Source organism: Tachyglossus aculeatus, chromosome 22 (genome assembly GCF_015852505.1).
Source record: "Tachyglossus aculeatus isolate mTacAcu1 chromosome 22, mTacAcu1.pri, whole genome shotgun sequence".
Lineage (NCBI taxonomy): Eukaryota > Metazoa > Chordata > Mammalia > Monotremata > Tachyglossidae > Tachyglossus > Tachyglossus aculeatus.
Genome location: NC_052087.1, coordinates 48,080,152 through 48,099,446, shown reverse-complemented (window position 1 = coordinate 48,099,446; position 19,295 = coordinate 48,080,152). Strand labels below are relative to the sequence as shown.

The 19,295-nt window shown below is 50.6% G+C and overlaps 1 protein-coding gene across 6 annotated transcripts in view; it reads left to right on the top strand.

The window, feature by feature from the left end:
- Positions 1-19,295, top strand: part of NRXN2 (neurexin 2) — a 221,523-nt gene that overhangs the window by 105,060 nt on the left and 97,168 nt on the right. For all 6 annotated transcript variants that reach the window (XM_038764062.1, XM_038764060.1, XM_038764058.1 and 3 more), the window contains exons 14-16: positions 3,138-3,328; positions 7,365-7,538; positions 14,084-14,203. In XM_038764062.1, the coding sequence (XP_038619990.1) occupies positions 3,138-3,328; positions 7,365-7,538; positions 14,084-14,203 (485 nt within the window). The remainder of the gene's footprint in view (positions 1-3,137; positions 3,329-7,364; positions 7,539-14,083; positions 14,204-19,295) is intronic.

Sequence of the window (19,295 nt, the reverse complement as noted above, 5' to 3'; positions counted from 1 at the left end):
TTGGCTGCTGTGTGACCTTGGGCAAGCCACTTCACTTCTCTGGGCCTCAGTTACCTTATCTGTAAAATGCGGATTAAGACTGTGGGACAACCTGATTGCCTTGTGTCTACCCCAGCGCTTAGAACAGTGCTTGGCACATAGTAAACGCTTAACAAATACCACCATTATTATTATTATCATCATCTAGAGGGTGAGACATTAATATAAACAAATTACAGATATGTACATAGTGAGCACTTAACTATAATAATAATAGTGTGAGGCATTTATTAAGTGCTTATGTGCCCAACACTGTACTTCACACTGGGGTAGATTATCAATCCCTGTCCCACATACGACTCTTCTAGACTGTGAGCCTGTTGTTGGGTAGGGACCGCCTCTATATGTCGCCAACTTGTACTTCCCAAGCGCTTAGTACAGTGCTCTGCACACAGTAAGCGCTCAATAAATACGATTGAATGAATGACTAAGACTGTCTCCCCCTTTTAGACTGTGAGCCCACTGTTGGGTAGGGACTGTCTCTATATGTTGCCAATTTGTACTTCCCAAGCGCACAGTACAGTGCTCTGCACATAGTAAGCGCTCAATAAATACGATTGATGATGATGATAAAGGGAAAGGAAAACAGGCATTTTTTTTCTTAATGGCATTTGTTAAGCACTTAGTATGTGCCAGGCACTGTACTAAGCGCTGGGACAGAAACAAGCCAGTCAGATAGGACACAGCCATGTCCCACATGGAGGTCACAATCTAAATCTAAGTTTTTTTCAGATGAGGGAACCGAGGCACAGAGATGGTAAGCGACCGTTCCAGGGTCAAACAGCAGACAAGGGGCAGTGTCGGGATTAGAACCCTGAACCCCCAAGGCCTCATTGCTTCCCACCGTCTACCTGACTGCTCTCACCCACTGTCCTCCTCCTGTGGCCGCCCTACTCTCCCTCCCTGCCTCCGCTGCAAACTTTGCCCGCTTCAGTTCCCCCTACTAGGATCACCACCTGCCCTCCTCCTCCTCGTCAGTGTTTGTTAAGGGCTCACTACATGCGGAGCACTGTACTAAGCGCTTGGGACAGATACAATATGTCCTTTTAGACTGTGAGCCCACTGTTGGGTAGGGACTGTCTCTATATGTTGCCAACTTGTACTTCCCAAGTGCTTAGTACAGTGCTCTGCACACAGTAAGCGCTCAATAAATACGATTGATTGATTGATTGATTGATTGATGCAATCCAATCCAGTTGGACACAGTCCCTGTCCCACGTGAGGCTCACAGGTGAAGTTTGCAGAATCACAATATGCAAAATCCCCATCTTACATAGGCAAATAGGTACAAATATTTGTACATAAGCAGCGTGGCTCAGTGGAAAGAGCCCGGGCTTTGGAGTCAGAGGCCGTGGGTTCAAATCCCGGCTCCACCGCTTGTCAGCTGTATGACTTTGGGCAAGTCACTTCACTTCTCTGGGCCTCAGTTCCCTCATCTGTAAAATGGGGATGAAGACCGTGAGCCCCCCGTGGGACAAACTGATCATCTTGTAACCTCCCCAGCGCTTAGAACAGTGCTTTGCACATAGTAAGCACTTAATCAATCAATCGTATTTATTGAGCACTTACTGTGTGCAGAGCAGTGTACTAAGCGCTTGGGAAGTACAACTTGGCAACACATAGAGACAGTCCCTACCCAACAGTGGGCTCACAGTCTAAAAGGGGGGGAGTCTAAAAGGGGGAGTCTAAAAGGGAGTCTAATAAATGCCATTATTATTATTATTATTATTATTATTATTATTTATTTTATTTTGTTAATATGTTTTGTTGTCTGTCTCCCCCTTCTAGACTGTGAGCCCGCTGTTGGGTAGGGACCGTCTCTAGATGTTGCCAACTTGGACTTCCCAAGCACTTAGTACAGTGCTCTGTGCACAGTAAGTGCTCAATAAATACGAATGAATAAATAATAATAATAATGATGGCATTTATGAAGTGCTTACTATGTGCAAAGCACTGTTCTAAGCGCTGGGGAGGTTAGAAGGTGATGAGGTTGTCCCACGTGGGGCTCACAGTCTTAATCCCCATTTTCCAGATGAGGTAACTGAGGCCCAGAGAAGTGAAGTGACTTGCCCAAAGTCACACAGCTGACAAGTGGCGGAGCCGGGATTTGGACCCATGACCTCTGACTCCAAAGCCGGGGCTCTTTCCACTGAGCCACGCTGCTTCTATATGAATGAATAGGCAGAAACTGAGGCATGGAGAGGTTAAGTGACTTGTCCAAGGTCACGCAGCAGGCAAGTGGTGGAACTGGGGATATCACCCAGGTCTCCTAATTCCCAGACCCAGGCTCTTTCCATTGGGTCATACTGTTTCTCTCAATCCATCAATGGTATTTATTGAGCGCTTTCTGTGTGCAGAGAGCGCTGTACCAAGTGCTTCGGCGACTTCAACCAAGAGAAGCAGCGTGGCTCAGTGAAAAGAGCCCGGGCTTTGGAGTCAGAGGTCATGCTTTCAAATCCCGGCTCCGCCACTTGTCAGCTGTGTGACTTTGGGCAAGTCACTTAACTTCTCTGGGGCTCAGTTACCTCATCTGGAAAATAAGGATTAAGACTGTGAGCCCCTCGTGGGACAACCTGATCACCTTGTAACCTCCCCAGCGCTTAGAACAGTGCTTTGCACATAGTAAGCGCTTAATAAATGCCAATATTATTATTATTATTCAACACCCCTTTCTCCACTTCCCATTCTGGGACACCAAGGCCCGGTCCTTCGCAGCCCCTCCCTCCTAGGCATTCATTCATTCATTCAATCGTATTTATTGAGCTCTTACTGTGTGCAGAGCACTGTACTAAGCACTTGGGAAGTCCAAGTTGGCGACATATAGAGACGGTCCCTACCCAACAGTGGGCTCACAGTCTAGAAGGCAGACCTTCTCTCCATCCTCCAAATCTTTCCTGAGATCCTAGGAAGCCAGAGTCTTTTCATTCATTCATTCTTTCATTCAATCGTATTTTTTGAGTGCTCACTATGGGCAAAGCACTATACTAAGCGCTTGGGAGAGTCCAACAGAACAATGAACAGACACATTCCCGGCCATGTCCCCGCAGTGGTCTGACCATGTGCCCCCCTCCTGCCCCTGCCCCCCGCCCCCAACCCAGGTACATCCACTACGTGTTCGACCTGGGGAACGGCCCGTCCCTCATGAAGGGCAACTCGGACAAGCCCGTCAATGACAACCAGTGGCACAACGTAGTGGTGTCGCGGGACCCAGGCAACGTGCACACCCTCAAGATCGACTCCCGCACCGTCACGCAGCACTCCAACGGCGCCCGCAACCTCGACCTCAAAGGTAGGGCGGCCCGGCCCCCGCCCCCCTTTCCGGCCTCTTCTGTGTGCCCTCCGGAGTCCATCACCCACTCTCTGGGACTACCACCCACCCCGTTGCCCCCTCTTCCTCTCGTTTGTTCATTCAATTGTATTTATTGAGCACTTACTGTAAGCGCTCATCTCCTCACTTGGGAGAGTACAATATAAGTCTGATGCCTGGGCTGGGGGTGGGCCCCAGGTGGTGGGATGTCCAGGCCATAGCCCCGTCCTGAGGCCAGTTGGCCCTTACCTCAGCCCTCAGTGGCCCAGACAAAGCCCAGAGCTGGGTCCTTTGGGGCAGGGACTTGACTCCGTAGGGAAGCAGGGAGGGGGAGAGAAATAGGACGGGGGTGGCGGGACGGGCCGGGAATCCGTGGATACTGATGCCACAACTCCAGGCTGGTGGAAGTGATCAGCGGGAGTGGTGGACTCAGGGGACCGGGGGAGGGAGGGAGACAAGGAATGGGGACTAGGGTTGGTGGTGAAAGGAGTCTGCAAATGCTCAGAGTGACTTCTGGCTTCATGATCCTGGGGTGGGCTGGTCTGAGAGCTCCACACGCGGTGCCAGTCTAGGAGAGGACGGGGAGGAGGGATGCCACCACTAGGCAGTGTGAAGTTGTTGCCCTGCCCGGGCTCAGCGTGGCGTTTAGGTGGAGCGGATGGGGCAGCGTTCTTCACCCAAGTCTGCCCAGCAACGTCTGGTCCCTTCCCACCCACCCCGGGGGGATCGGTGGCGTGATGGGAGGCTTCAGTCCCCTATCACTTCCCGCCAAGCCGAGGCAGGACCTCGCTCTTGGGAGGTGGGCACTGAGACAAAGAGGAGGTGATGGTAGCAATAATATAAATTTTGGTATTTGTTAAGCACTTACTATGTGCCAGGCGCTGTACTAAGCGTCGGGGTGGATACAAGCAAATCGGGTTGGACACAGTCCCTGTACCACGTGGGTCTCAGTCCTCATTTTCCAGATGAGGTAACTGAGGCCCGGAGAAATTCCTTCATTCAGTCGTATTTATTCAGCACTTACTGTGTGCTTGGTGAAGTGATTTGCTCAAGGTCACACAGCAGAGAAGTGGTGGGGCCGGGATTTTAACCCAGGACCTTCTGATTCCCAGGCCCATCCACTACACCATGATGGACGGGCAAAACGGGCAAAGCACGGGCTCTGGAGTCAAAGATCATGGGTTCAAATCCCGGCTTCGCCAGTTGTCAGCTCTGTGACTTTGGGCAAGTCACTTCTCTGGGCCTCAGTTACCTCATCTGGAAAATGGGGATTAAGATTGTGAGCCCCCCGTGGGACAACCTGATCACCTTGTAACCCCCCCAGCGCTTAGAACAGTGCTTTGCACATAGTAAGCGCTTAATAAATGCCATAAAAAAACCAGGTGAAGCAGAGGAAGAACTTCCCTAATGGCAGGGGAGGGGGGCCCGGCGGGGAGGAGCGTGGGACATCTTCACCTGAAAATGTCCCGAGGAATCCATCCCCCCGGCTCCTTGTCAGGCCCAGACGTGGGACCCTCGAGGTCCCTACCTTTATCCCCCAACCCCAGGGCCAAGACCCAGAAGCAGCTGGCCAGAGGGGCCTCTCGTCCCGGCAAACTAGAGCAAGGTCAAACTGGGGAGGGGGCTGTGAAACCAGCGTGAGGGTCATCACTACACCTTCCAGTGGGGAACACCAATGGGGTCAGTGGGCCCACCTGCACAGCTTTATTCAGCCGGGCCCATCCGAGAACGGGTGGGCTCACAGTGGGAATTCGCTGCCGTCACTTGGGCCTCCAGCTCATACCCTTCCCCTCTGCCCCAACATCCTACCAGAGTCAGGGCTGGAACAGGAGTCAGGACAGGGCAGGGACAAGGCCCGGAGCGATGGGCACTGCGTTCTTCCAGCCCCTTCTGTGAGTTTACGGGGCTTGCAGTAAGGGGAAGGGGCTGGGCAGGGGAAAAAGGAAGGAGAGGGTCAGAGAAATGAGATAGAGAGAGGGACAGAGTGGAAGAGAAGCAGGGAGGCTGGGACAGGAGATACGGTCTCTAGGAGAAGCTGAGAGGAGGGAACAGAAGCAGTAGTAGTAGTAGTATTCATTCATTCAATTGTACTTATTATTATTATTATTAATAATAATAATGATAATTATGGTAATTGTTAAGTGCTTACTATGTACCAGGCACTGTACTAAGTACTGGAGTGGACATAAGTAAATCCTTCCTTCAATCATATTTATTGAGCGGTTAATAATAATAATCATAATGATGGCATTTGTTAAGCGCTTACTATGTGCAAAGCACTGTTCTGAGCGCTGGGAGGGGATACAAGATGATCAGGTTGTCCCTCATGGGGCTCACAGTCTTAATCCCCATTTTACAAATGAGGTAACTGAGGCCCAGAGAAGTGAAGTGACTTGCCCAAAGTCACACAGCTGACAAGTGGCGGAGCTGGGATTAGAACCCACGACCTCTGGCTCCCAAGCCTGGGCTCTTTCCACTGAGCCACGCTACTGTGTGCAAGCACTGTACTTGGGTTGGACACAGTCCCTGTCCCACATGAGGCTCACAGTCTCAGTCCCCATTTTACAGATGAGGTATCGAAGCCCAGAGAAGTGAAGCGACTTGCCCAAGATCACACAGCAGACAAGTGGCAGAGACGGCTTTAGAACCCATGGCCGTCTAACTCCCAGGCCCGTGCTCTATCCACTATGCCATGAGCACTTATTGGGTGCGGAGCACTGTACTAAGCGCTTAGGAGAGTACAATATAACAAATAAACAGATACATTTCTTGCCCACAATGAGCTTACAGTCTAGTAATAGTAGCAGCATCAGGAGTAGTATTAATAATAATAATAATAATAATGGTAGTATTTGTTAGCGCTTACTGTGTGTCAAGCACTGTTCTAAGCGCTGGGGGGGAAACCAGATGATCAGGTTGTCCCAGGCGGGGCTCACAGTCTCAATCTCCATTTTACAGACAAGGTAACTGAGGCACAGGGAAGCAAAGTGACTTGCCCAAGGTCGCTTACTATGGGTCAAGCACTGTTCTAAGCGCTGGGGGGGATACCAGGCGATCAGGTTGTCCCAGGCGGGGCTCACAGTCTCAATCCCCATTTTACAGACGAGGTAACCGAGGCACAGGGAAGCAAAGTGACTTGCCCAAGGTCACACAGCTGACAATTCACAGAATCGGGATTTGAACCCATGATCTCTGACTCCCAAGCCTGGGCTCTTTCCACTGAGCCACGCTGCTTCTCGGTAATTAATCAAGCGCTCGTGCGCACTGTATTAGACATCTGGGAAGTCCAGGGTAACAAAGCGACCTGTTCCTTGCCCACAGGAGGCCCCCCTCTAATGGGGGCCAACCCAAAGAGCTGGAGGCCGAGGTGGAGTGGAGGCCACCACGGCTCTGAAGGACCCCAGGACGAAAGGGGGTGCATATGGGTGGGAGACAGCAGCCGCCGTCCTTCCCCAGGGGCTCCCACTCCTGGGGCCCACGGGGAGGGAAGCAGATGGCAGGGTGGAGCGGGAAGAAGGAAGAGAAGCCGAGGGGCAGATCAATCAATCAATCAATCGTATTTATTGAGCGCTTACTATGTGCAGAGCACTGTACTAAGCGCTTGGGAAGTACAAATTGGCAACACATAGAAACAGTCCCTACCCAACAGTGGGCTCACAGTCTAAAAGGGGGGAGACAGAGAACAGAACCAAACATACCAACAAAATAAAATAAATAGGATAGAAATGTACAAGTAAAATAAATACATAAATAGAATGATAAATATGTACAACCATATATACATATATACAGGTGCTGTGGGGAAGGGAAGGAGGTAAGATGGGGGGATGGAGAGGGGGGCGAGGGGGAGAGGAAGGAAGGGGCTCAGTCTGGGAAGGCCTCCTGGAGGAGGTGAGCTCTCAGCAGGGCCTTGAAGGGAGGAAGAGAGCTAGCTTGGCGGAGGGGCAGAGGGAGGGCATTCCAGGTCCGGGGGGATGAGGGTCCCGGCCCAGGGATCTGACCCCACTCCCTCTCGTAGGTGAATTGTACATCGGAGGCCTCAGCAAGAACATGTTCAACAACCTGCCCAAGCTGGTGGCCTCCCGCGACGGTTTTCAAGGGTGCCTGGCCTCCGTGGACCTCAACGGCCGCCTCCCGGACCTCATCGCCGACGCCCTGCACCGGATCGGGCAGGTGGAGAGGGGCTGTGATGGTGAGCGCTCACCGGCGAGACCTAGGCCGTTCCTGTTAGCCGGATTGTCCCTCCCCAGAGCCAGCTGCCCACCCCTTGGAGGAGGGGGCAAGTTGGGTGGGCTAAGAGCTGTCCGGTGGGGCCGGTGGGAACGGGTGACACCCCCCTAGTCAATCAATCCCTAGTATTTATTGAGTGCTTACTCTGTGCACAGCACTGGACTAAAACACTTCCCCTAGGGATTAATTTTGTTAGTATGTTTGGTTTTGTTCTCTGTCTCCCCCTTTTAGACTGTGAGCCCACTGTTGGGTAGGGACTGTCTCTATGTGTTGCCAATTTGTACTTCCCAAGTGCTTAGTACAGTGCTCTGCACATAGTAAGCGCTCAATAAATACGATTGATGATGATGATGATTAATTACCCCACGTCAAGCTGCATTTAATAACAGCAATAATAATAATAATTGTATTTAAGTGCTTACTATGTGCCAAGCACTGCGCTGTGTCAGGGAAGCTACAGCGCAGTCAGATTGGACACAGTCCCTTCCCCACATGGGACTCCCGGCCCAAGGAGGAGGAAAAACGGTTATTGAATCCCCATTTTACAGGGGAGGAAACAGAGGCACAGAAACATTAAGTGACTTGCCCGAGGTTGCGCAGCAGGCAAACGGCAGAGTTGGGATTAGAACCCCCGTCTCTTGATTCCCGGGCCCATGCGCTGTCCCTTAGAATCAGCTGCCAGTTGGGTTTGGCCCAAAGCCCGTGGGCCCGTGGAGGTCTGGGGTCACTACGTAATAAGATAGCCGTGTTCCCCCAGTTAAACAAAAAAAATCATTATTTTTAAGTGCTTACTACGTGCCAAACACTGATCTAAAGCTCTGGGGTAGATACAAGTTAGTCAGGTTGGACACAGTCCCTGTGTCACATGGGGCTCACACCCTTAATCCCCATTTTCCAGATGAGATAACTGAGGCCCATAGAAGTGAAGTGACTTGTCCAAGGTCACATAGTAGACATGTGACTGAGTCAGAATTAGAACCCAGGTTCTTCTTTCTCCCAGGCCCATGCTCTATCCACTAAGCCACACTGGGAGGTCTGTGGTCCCCTGGTAATAATAATGATAATAATGGTGTTTTTAAAGCATTTGCTATGTTCCAAGCACTACTCTAAGCACTGGGGTAGGTACAAGGTAATCAGGTTGTCCCACGTGGGGTTTACAGCCTTAATCCCCATTTTACAGATGAGGTAACTGAGGCCCAGAGGAGTTAAGTGACTTGCCCAAGGTCACCCAGCAGACCAGTGCGGGGGCAGGATTTGAACCCACGTCCTCTGGCTTTCAAGCCCGTGCTCTTGCCAGTAGGCCATGCTGCTTCTCAATAATAATAATGATAATGATGGCATTTGTTAAGCACTTACTATGTGCGAAGCACTGTTCTAAGTGCTGGGGGGTATACAAGATGATCAGGTAATCCCACGGGGCTCACAGTCTTAATCCCCATTTGACAGATGAGGGAACTGAGGCTCAGAGAAGTTATGTAACTTGCCCCAAGTCAAGTGACTTACCCTCAATAGTGAAACAGGAAGGTCTGTGGTCCCCCATTAATAGGTTAGGGAAATCTGTGGTCCCCCAGGAGTAAACCAGGGTGGTCTGGATCAGCCCCAGGGATCTGGCTGTTCCCCAGGGATCCCGGGATCTGGGGCGAAACCGGTGGGAGAGAGATCCTGGCCCCCCCAGCAGAAAGCGGTCCAGTCCGCCCCTCCTGCCTGTGCTGGCGGCTGAAGCAGCGTGGCTCAGTGGAAAGAGTCCGGGCTTTGGAGTCAGAGGCCATGGGTTCAAATCCCAGCTCCGCCACTTATCAGCTGGGTGACTTTGGGCAAGTTCTCTGGGCCTCAGTTCCCTCATCTGTAAAATGGGGATGAAGACTGTGAGCCCCCCGTGGGACAACCTGATCACCTTGTATCCCCCCCCCCCAGCGCTTAGAACAGTGCTTTGCACATAGTAAGTGCTTAACAAATACCATCATTCTTATTATTATTCCCACTCTTCTCATTCATTCGTTCATTCATTCAGTCGTATTTATTAAGTGCTTACTGTGTGCAGAGCACTGTACTAAGCGCTTGAGAAAGGACAATGCAACAATAAAGAGTGACTGTCCCTGCCCACAACGAACTCGCAGTTTAGAGGTGGAGGAGACAGACATCAATACAAATAAATCAAATTACAGATATATACCTGAGTTCTGTGGGGCTGGGAAAGGGGGGAGGTGCAAAGGGAGCAAGTCAGGGCGATGCAGAAGGGAGTGGGAGATGAGGAAATTATTGAGCACTTACTGAGTGCAGAGCACTGTACTAAGCGCTTGGTAAGTACAAGTTGGCAACATATAGAGACGGTCCCTATCCAATAACGGGCTCACAGTCTAGAAGAGGGAGACAGACAACAGAACAAAACATGTAGACTGTGAGCCCACTGTTGGGTAGGGACTGTCTCTATACGTTTCCAATTTGTACTTCCCAAGCGCTTAGTACAGTGCTCTGCACATAGTAAGCGCTCAATAAATACGATTGATGATGATGTAGACAGGTGTCAGAGTCGTCAGAACAAACAGAATTAAAGAATTAAATAGAATTAAAGCTATATTAGTTTGGGAAGACCCCTTAATAATAATGTTGGTATTTGTTAAGCACTTACTATGTGTCAAGCGCTGTTCTAAATGCTGGGGGAGATACAAGGTAATCAGGTTGTCCCACGTGGGACTCACGGTCTTCATCCCCATTTGACAGATGAGGTCACTGAAGCCCAGAGAATCAATCAATCAATCAATCAATCAATCAGTTGTATTTATTGAGCACTTACTGTGTGCAGAGCACTGTACTAAGCGCTTGGGAAGTACAAGTTGGCAACATATAGAGACAGTCCCTACCCAACAGTGGGCTCACAGTCTAGAAGGGGGAGACAGAGAACGAAACAAAACATATTAACAAAATAAAATAAATAGAATAGATATGTACAAGTAAAATAAATAGAGTAATAAATATGTACAAACATATATACATATATACAGGTGCTGAGGGGAAGGGAAGAGACTGTCCCTACCCAACAGTGGGCTCACAGTCTAGAAGGGGGAGACAGAGAACAAAACAAAACATATTAACAAAATAAAATAAATAGAATAGATATGTACAAGTAAAATAAATAGAGTAATAAATACGTACAAACATATGTACATATATACAGGTGCTGTGGGGAAGGGAAGGAGGTAAGACGGGGGAATGGAGCGGGGGACGAGGGGGAGAGGAAGGAGGGGGCTCAGTCTGGGAAGGCCTCCTGGAGGAGGTGAGCTCTCAGTAGTGGAGAAATTAAGTGATTTGCCCAAGGTCATACAGCAGACAAGTGGCGGAGGTGGGATTAGAACCCACCACCTCTGACTCCTAAACCCGTGCTCTTTCACTAAGCCACGCTGTTTCTCTTGGAGAAGATGTGCCTTCAATAAGGCTGTGAAGGGGACGAGAGTAATTATCTGGCAGATTTGAGGAGGGAGGGCTTCCCAGGCCAGAGGCACGACGTGGGCCAGGGTGCTGCTGTCGGCGGGGCTGGTGAAGCTGGGCAGGGCTGGACTGCTTCCAGCTGGCAGTGAGATGATGGCCAAGGGTCCCTGAAACTATTTGTACGTATTTATTACTCTAGTTATTTATTTTACTTGTACATATTTATTCTATTTATTTTATTTTACTAATATGTTTTGTTTTGTTGTCTGTCTCCCCCTTCTAGACTGTGAGCCCGCTGTTGGGTAGGGACCGCCTCTGTATGTTGCCAACTTGTACTTCCCAAGCGCTTACTACAGTGCTCTGCACACAGTAAGCGCTCAATAAATAATAATAATAATAATGATGGCATTTGTTAAGCGCTTACGATGTGCAGAGCACTGTTCTAAGCGCTGGGGGGGATCCAAGGTGATCAAGTTGTCCCACGTGGGGCTCACAGTCTTAATCCCCATTTTACAGACGAGGTTACTGAGGCTCAGAGAAGTTAAGTGACTTGCCCAAGGTCACACAGCAGACATGTGGTGGAATCGGGATTCGAACCCGTGACCTCTGACTCCAAAGCCCGTGCTCTTTCCACTGAGCCACACTTTAATGAATGAATGACACCAGGCACGTGCCCAAATGTTCGCCCCCAGGCAGGATGGGCAGAGGGTGGGATGGGGGAGGAAAGCAGAAGGGATGATTCTTCGCACTTTGAACATAATAATAATAATAATAATAATAATAAGCACTTACTATGTGCAAAGCACTTTTCTAAGCACCGGGGCGGATACAAGGTGATCAGGTTGTCCCACGAGGGGCTCACAGTCTTCATCTCCATTTTACAGATGAGGTCACTGAGGCACAGAGAAGTTAAGTGACTTGCCCAGAGTTACACAGCCGACAATTGGCTGAGCCGAAATTTGAACCCATGACCTCCGACTCCAAAGCCCGGGCTCTTTCCACTGAGCCACGCTGCTTCTCATTGCCATCGTCAAATGGTATTGGTTGAGCGCTTTCTGTGTGCAGAACACTGTATTAAGCGTTTGGGAGAGTACAATACAAGAGATTTGATAAACACGTTCCCTGCCCAAATTGAGCTTACAGTCTAGAGGGGAGACAGATATTAATTTAAATAAGTCATTTATAACACACAGTGGGCAGAGAATGGTCAAACCGTGGCCACTGACAAAAATGCTTCCGGAGGCTGTGAGCGTAATGGAAAGAGCAGGGGCCTGACAGCCCAGAGACCTGGCTCTACCCCTGACCTGTTGCATACCATTGGGCAATCACTTAATAATAATGATAATAATAATAATAATAATAACAACAATAATGGTATTTGTTCAATGCTTACTAAGTGCCAGGCACTGTACTAAACGCTGGAGTGGATCAAGTAAATCGGGTTGGACAGAGTCCCTGTCCCACATTCATTCATTCATTCAACCGTATTGAGCGCTTACTGTGTGCAGAGCACTGTACTAAGCGCTTGGGAAGTACAAGTTGGCAACATATAGAGACGGTCCCTACCCAAAAGCGTGCTCAGAGTCTAGAAGGGGGAGACAGACAACAAAACAAAACATGTAGACAGGTGTCAAGTCGTCAGAACAAATACAATTAAAGCTAAATGCACATCATTAACAAAATGAATAGAATAGTAAATATGTACAAGCAAAATGGAGTGATAAAATCTGTACAAACATATATACAGGTGCTGTGGGGAGGGGAAGGAGGTAGAGCTGGGGGGGGGGATGGGGAAGAGGAGAGGAAAAAGGGGGCTCAGTCTGGGATCCACATGGGGCTCACAGTCTCAATCCCCATTTTCCAGATGAGGTAACTGAGGCCCAGAGAAGTGAAGTGACTTGCCCAAGTTCACACAGCAGACAAGTAGAGGAGCTGGGATTAGAACCCATGACCTTCTGATTCTCAGGCCCGTGCTCTATCCACTGCACCATACTGCCTCACCAGCCTCAGTTTCCCTCAGCTGTAGAGTAGTGATAAGAACCCTGCTTTCCCTAACTTTAGAATGGGAGCCCATGTGGGACAGGGGCTGTGTCCGAGCTGAATATAATAATAATAATTTTGGTATTTGTTAGGCGCTTACTATGTGCAAAGCACTGTTCTAGGCGCTGGGGAGGATACAAGGTGATCGGTTGTCCCATGAATATCTTCTGTCTATCCCACTGCATAATACAGTGCTTGGTGCCTCATAAGTGCCAAGAAGCAGAAGCAGCGTGGCTCAGTGGAAAGAGCCCGGGCTTTGGAGTCAGAGGTCATGGGTTCAAATCCCTGCTCTGCCACTTGTCAGCTGCGTGACTTTGGGCAAGTCACTTCACTTCTCTGTGCCTCAGTTACCTCACCTGTAAAATGGGGATTAAGACTGTGAGCCCCACGTGGGACACCCTGATCACCTTGCACCCTCCCCATCATCATCATCATCATCAATCATATTTATTGAGCGCTTACTGTGTGCAGAGCACTGTACTAACTGCTTGGGAAGTACAAATTGGCAACATATAGAGACAGTCCCTACCCAACAGTGGGCTCACAGTCTAAAAGGGGGAGACAGAGAACAAAACCAAACATACTAACAAAATAAAATAAATAGAATAGATATGTACAAGTAAAATAAATAGAGTAATAAATATGTACAAACATACATACATATATACAGGTGCTGTGGGGAAGGGAAGGAGGTAAGATGGGGGGGATGGAGAGGGGAACGAGGGGGAGAGGAAGGAAGGGGCTCAGTCAGGGAAGGCCTCCTGGAGGAGGTGAACTCTCAGTAGCGCTAAGAACAACTTGTACTTCCAACTTGTACTTCCCAAGTGCTTAGTACAGTGCTCTGCACACAGTAAGTGCTCAATAAATACGATTGAATGAATGAATAGAACAGTGCTTTGCACATAGTACGCGCTTAATAAATGCTACTAAAAAAAGTGCATAATGAATACCCAAATCATCATCATTAGAGCCAGCTGAGCCCGGGGGTGGGCAGGGCCAGGCTGAGCGGGACTTCGTGCCCGTCCCTCCTTCTCTCCCCAGGCCCCAGCACCACCTGCACCGAAGATTCCTGTGCCAACCAGGGCGTCTGCCTGCAGCAGTGGGACGGCTTCACCTGCGACTGCTCCATGACCTCATATGGGGGTCCTGTCTGCAACGACCGTGAGTTCCTGCCCCGGGGAGGAGGGGGACAGTCTATGGTGCGGGGGCTGCCCAGGGTCTGTGCCAGTGCCCGGTGTCAGAGGCGGTACCAGGTCACCCGAGGCGGGAGAGGGGAAACAGGGAATGCATTTAAGGGCGTTGTAGAATGGACTGGTTGCTTCCTGTTCCCTTCTCCTAGAAGGTTGCAGCAGTGAACCAGTCTGCTGCTTTAATAATAATAATAGTAATGGCATTTATTAAGCGCTTACTATATGCCAAGCACTGTTCTAAGCGCTGGGGAGGTTACAAAGGTGATCAGGTTGTCCCACGGGGGGTTCACAGTCTTAATTCCCATTTTACCGATGAGGTCACTAAGGCACAGAGAAGTATAGTAAGTGCTTAATAAATGCCATTATTATCATTACGTGACTTGTCCAAAGTCACACAGCTGACACTCCCTGGCTCCTGCTAGGATGTGATCAGGAACTGTGCGGGATAAACTTGCTGCTTCCCGACTCCCAGGAATTGGTTGCTTCTGAACCCTTCCCCTTGGTGGGCGAGCTTGTTGCTTTCACATGCGAGTGTGCACACACACACAAATACACACACATACACAAATGCACACACACACGAACATATGCCCATGACGGGTCCGAAACTAGGCTAGTTGAGCTCGCAGTTCTCCGTTCCTTCCCAGTGTCCTTTGGAAGTATATAGGATAAACCTGCTGCTCCTGGCATCCCGAAAGTCCAGTTGACTATCACGAAAACGAGCAGGATGTCGGGCTAATTGTCCAATGTGGCTTGACAGAGTGATGATTTTCTTCGGGGATGGGATGAGACAGGGTGGTGGGGGGCCGGGAGCCTCACTCAGTCCCTTTATATTCTCTGCCTTCCCCAGTGAAAGAGCTGTCCCGGCCCCTTTCAAGCCCACCTTCCTCCCCTCCACCCACTCCCTTCAACTTTCCGTGATGCCACGAGAGGCATCTGGGAGTGCTGCTTCTTGTCTCCATGCCATATCCATTAATCAATCCATCAGTGATATATATTGAGTGCTTACTGTAGGCAGAGCACGTGTGAGAATACTGAGGATTGCTTCCTGCTTTAGCTCCTCCCCCTTGAGACAGAGGATTGTTGAACTGCAACTCTCTTCCACGTGAGGATAGTATTGCCAGATGTACAGGTTGAACTTGCTGCTTTCAGTCCCACCAAGGGCCTCATAATCATTCTGTTTTCTGGGGGCTGTGCAGTTTTGTTTTTTTTTGTTATGGTATTTGTTAAGCGCTTATGTGTGCCAGGCACTGTACTAAGCGCTGGGGTCGATGCAAGTTAATCAGTTTGGACGCAGTCCATGTTCCACTCGAGAGTCACAGTCTTTATCCCCGTGGTATGGATGAGGTAACTGAGGCACAGAGAAATGAAGGGACTTGCCCAAGGTCACACAGCAGAAAAGTGGTGGAGCCGGGATTAGAACCCGGGTCCTTCTGACTCCCAAACCTGTGCTTTATCCAGTAGGCCACACTGCTTCTCAGCATGCAGCGTGGCAGACAGACTGGGAAGTGAGATGTGGGAAAATCCCTTTTAGACTGTGAGCCCACTGTTGGGTAGGGACTGTCTCTATATGTTGCCAATTTGTACTTCCCAAGCGCTTAGTACAGTGCTCTGCACATAGTAAGCACTCAATAAATACGATTGATGATGAAAAAGGCTTCTGGGATGGCCTCTTGAGGGGTTCCGGCCTCTGAGAACTTTGCAGTCAAACTACAAGCGATGGGCACGGTTGGTTCTCCCAGGAGGGCACTGGGCCTGTTTTCCAGTAGACTCTGAATGGGCATTGCCCTTTCCCCGCTGCTGTCACCAGAGGGGTGGTAAACTGGGTAAACTGTGGCTATGGGAAGGCCTGGGAGGGGAGAACTGAGGGCAAGGAAATGAGATGCCCAGGTTCTGGAAGGCTGGTGGGGGTGGGGGTGGGGATGGGGGCAGGGGACCTCCTCTTTAACTTCATCGAAACCTAAGCATTGAGTGTCCGGATGTTTGTGGCCAGCTGAAACCCCAGGCCCCCGCCCTGATGGACCCGACAATCTGAAGAAAAGGTGGGTGTGATGGCACCTATACAGGATAAACTTGCTTCTTTCTAAGACTCAAACTCTGAGGCAGGCTGTTGGTTTTCCTTCCTCTAGGGAGATTGGGCTGTGGGTTGGCGGCTCACAAAGGCTGTTGGCCTGGTACGTTTTGTGGGAAAGGAATTTTCTTGTAGACCTCTTGGGGTTGGCATCTTGGTAACCAAGGATCCCGGGTTGCTGCTGCCAGCCATGACTGGGCACACTGGCACCCTGGCATCCTAGCCAGGGTGGGAGACTGTGTCTTGGTTTCCTCTCCCTGACACTGATCTTCCCCCACTGAACCCTGTCCCCGAGCCCTATTACTTTCATTCTTTCATTCAGTTCATTGTCGTATTTATTGAGCGCTTACTGTGTGCAGAGCACTGTACTAAGCACTTGGGAGTGTACAGTATGACAATGAACAGACACATTCCCCGCTCACAAAGAGCTTAGAGTCTAGAGGGGGAGAGACAGACATTAATACAAATAAATAAATTAGAGATGAACAGACACATTCCCTGCTCACAAAGAGCTTCCAGTCTAGAGGGGGAGAGACAGACATTAATACAAATAAATAAATTATAAATATGTACATAAGTGCTGTGGGGCTGGGCGGGGGGAAGAACAGAGGGAGCAAGTCAGGGCCACGCAGAAGGGAGTGGGAGAAGAGGAAAGGGGGAGCTTAGGGCAGCCCTCCTGCAGGAAATATGCTTTCAATAAGGCTATGAAGGTGGAGAGAGTAACTGACTGTTGGATTTGAGGAGAAAGGGCATTGCAGGCTAGAGGCAGGACGTGGGCGAGGGGTCGGCGGCGAGACAGGCGAGATCGAGGTACAGTGAGAAGGTTAGCATTAGAGGAACGAACTGTGCGGGCTGAGTTGGTAGTAGCAGAGTAGCGAGGTGAGGTAGAAGTGGGCAAGGTGCCGGAGTGCTTTAAAGCCGATGGTCAGGAGTTTTTGTTTGTTGCAGAGGTTGATGGACAACCCGTGGAGTTTTTTGAGGAGTGGGGTGACACGTCCTGAACCTTTTTGTAGAAAAGTGATCCGGGCAGCAGAGAGAAGTATGGACTGGAGTGGGGAGAGGCAAGATGCTGGGTGGTCAGCTATACTAAGTGCTATCCCCAAGCACTTAGTTCAGTGCTCTGAGCATAGTAACTACTCAATAAATACAACTGAATTAATATTACTGCTTCAGCCATCCCTGAGGTGCTACCCAGAACCCAGACTGGCTGGCGATGGGGGTGGAGGGGACAGCTGCCCATCAGGCCAGCTCCAGCCCCAGTCGGAGAGACACGGCTTCAACCGTACAGTTTGGGGGCTGCTTCAGGACCCAAAGCCCGGGGAACAGGCCCTTCTCCCTCAGATGGGTAAACGGGAAGCGGCGAGAGAACCCCTGAGTTGCCCGCAAACTAACCATTCCCAGCCTCCGTGCCATCTCCCCTGGGTGGGCCTGGCCTGGCTGTTAGTTTCTGTTGTGCAGGGAAGCGTCTCCCAGTGTTCCCCCTCCACTCCGCCGCCTTCCCCTAGTCTCCAGAGAACTCTGCTGTGGTTCCCACGATAATTGTGGTTGGACTTCTTCCACGGTTTCCCTTCTGAGACTCATTTCTGGAGCCCCGGGGAACCCTGGGTGTCTGGGGACGGGGCTCTGGCAGGAATCTGCCCCACAGTCCCCCCCAACACTCTCCCTTGCAAACACCTCCGGGCCCCAGGCCTCAGGCTGACCCTGCCAGAGCCTGGAAGTGGGGTGGGGGCGGTGCATGGGAGAGATGGTGTGTGTTGGGGGTGTTGAAATCACAGTCCCTGGAAGGAGCCCAGAGGGGAGGTGGGCCCGGTGATGTTGATCATGGTGGGTCCCGGAGAAGCCAGCGGGACTTCAGTGATGTGTTTGAACTCTGACCCCTCTGAAGGGGCCCCGAGGGGTGGGCTGCCAGTCTGGGACCTGAGGAACTTCATCGGTAGCTTCTGTCCAGGAGTCCGGGGGTGTCATGAGGTGTCCTGTAAGCTTAGAGCATGGGGCGGTGGTGGGGAGGGGGAGGAGGGTTGGCGGCCAGGGTCAGAGATGGGCGGGGCAGTGAGGACCGGTTCCCAAACCCACTGGCCCATGGCAGAGCAGCCGTTGGGGGTGCTGAGAAAAGCCTGGGTCCTGGAGGGAGAGAGACCCAGAGACAGAGGCAGAGTGATCCAGAGATGCGTATTTCAGGGCTTAGTGGTGCTGTTGGGTTGTGGGGGTTGGGGGGGGCTTCTCTACTGCCTCAGTTCCCCTATTACAGCCTTTGGAGGGGGCTGGAGGGATCGGGGAAGTTAGCCGGGCCTGGAGTCCAGGGAGGAAGCTTGTTCCTGGCACCTAATCCCTGAGTGGGAAAATAATCATAATCATCATCATTATGATGATGACATTTGTTAACTCCTATAGCGTAGCAGGCACTGGGATAGATACAAGATTGGCGAATTGGACACACCCCCTATTCCATAAAGGGCTCACGATCTTTCTTATCCTCATTTTACAGATGAGGAAACTGAGGCCTAGAGTTTAAAGGATCTGCCCAAGGAAACACAGCAGACCCGAGGCAGGGCTGGGACTTGAATCCAGGTCTTTGGACTCCTAGTCCCGGGTTCTTTTCACCAGGCCACACTGCCTCCCCAAAGAGATGGCTGGAGAGGCAGAGAGGGAGACTGAGGCAGAATGGAAGCGAAACTGGTTGGTGGAGACACTGAGGCAGAGAGAAGGGCAGAACACATTGCCCAGGGCCGGCAAGATGACAGGCCGTAGTACTTGGACTCTTGTCTCCCTTCGCTCTCTACATTCATTCATTCAATCGTATTTATTAAGCGCTTATCAGCTTCTTCCTGCTTCTGCTGGGCCTGCCTGGGTCCGAGTCTCCCTCTCACTTCATTTTGGGTGCCGCCTCTGTCGTTCTCTCCATCTGGTCTCTCCCCTCCACCCCTCTTTCTCCGAGTTTATAGCACTGTTTCTGTCTCCATCTTCGTGTCTGTCTTTGCCTCCATTGCCCTAT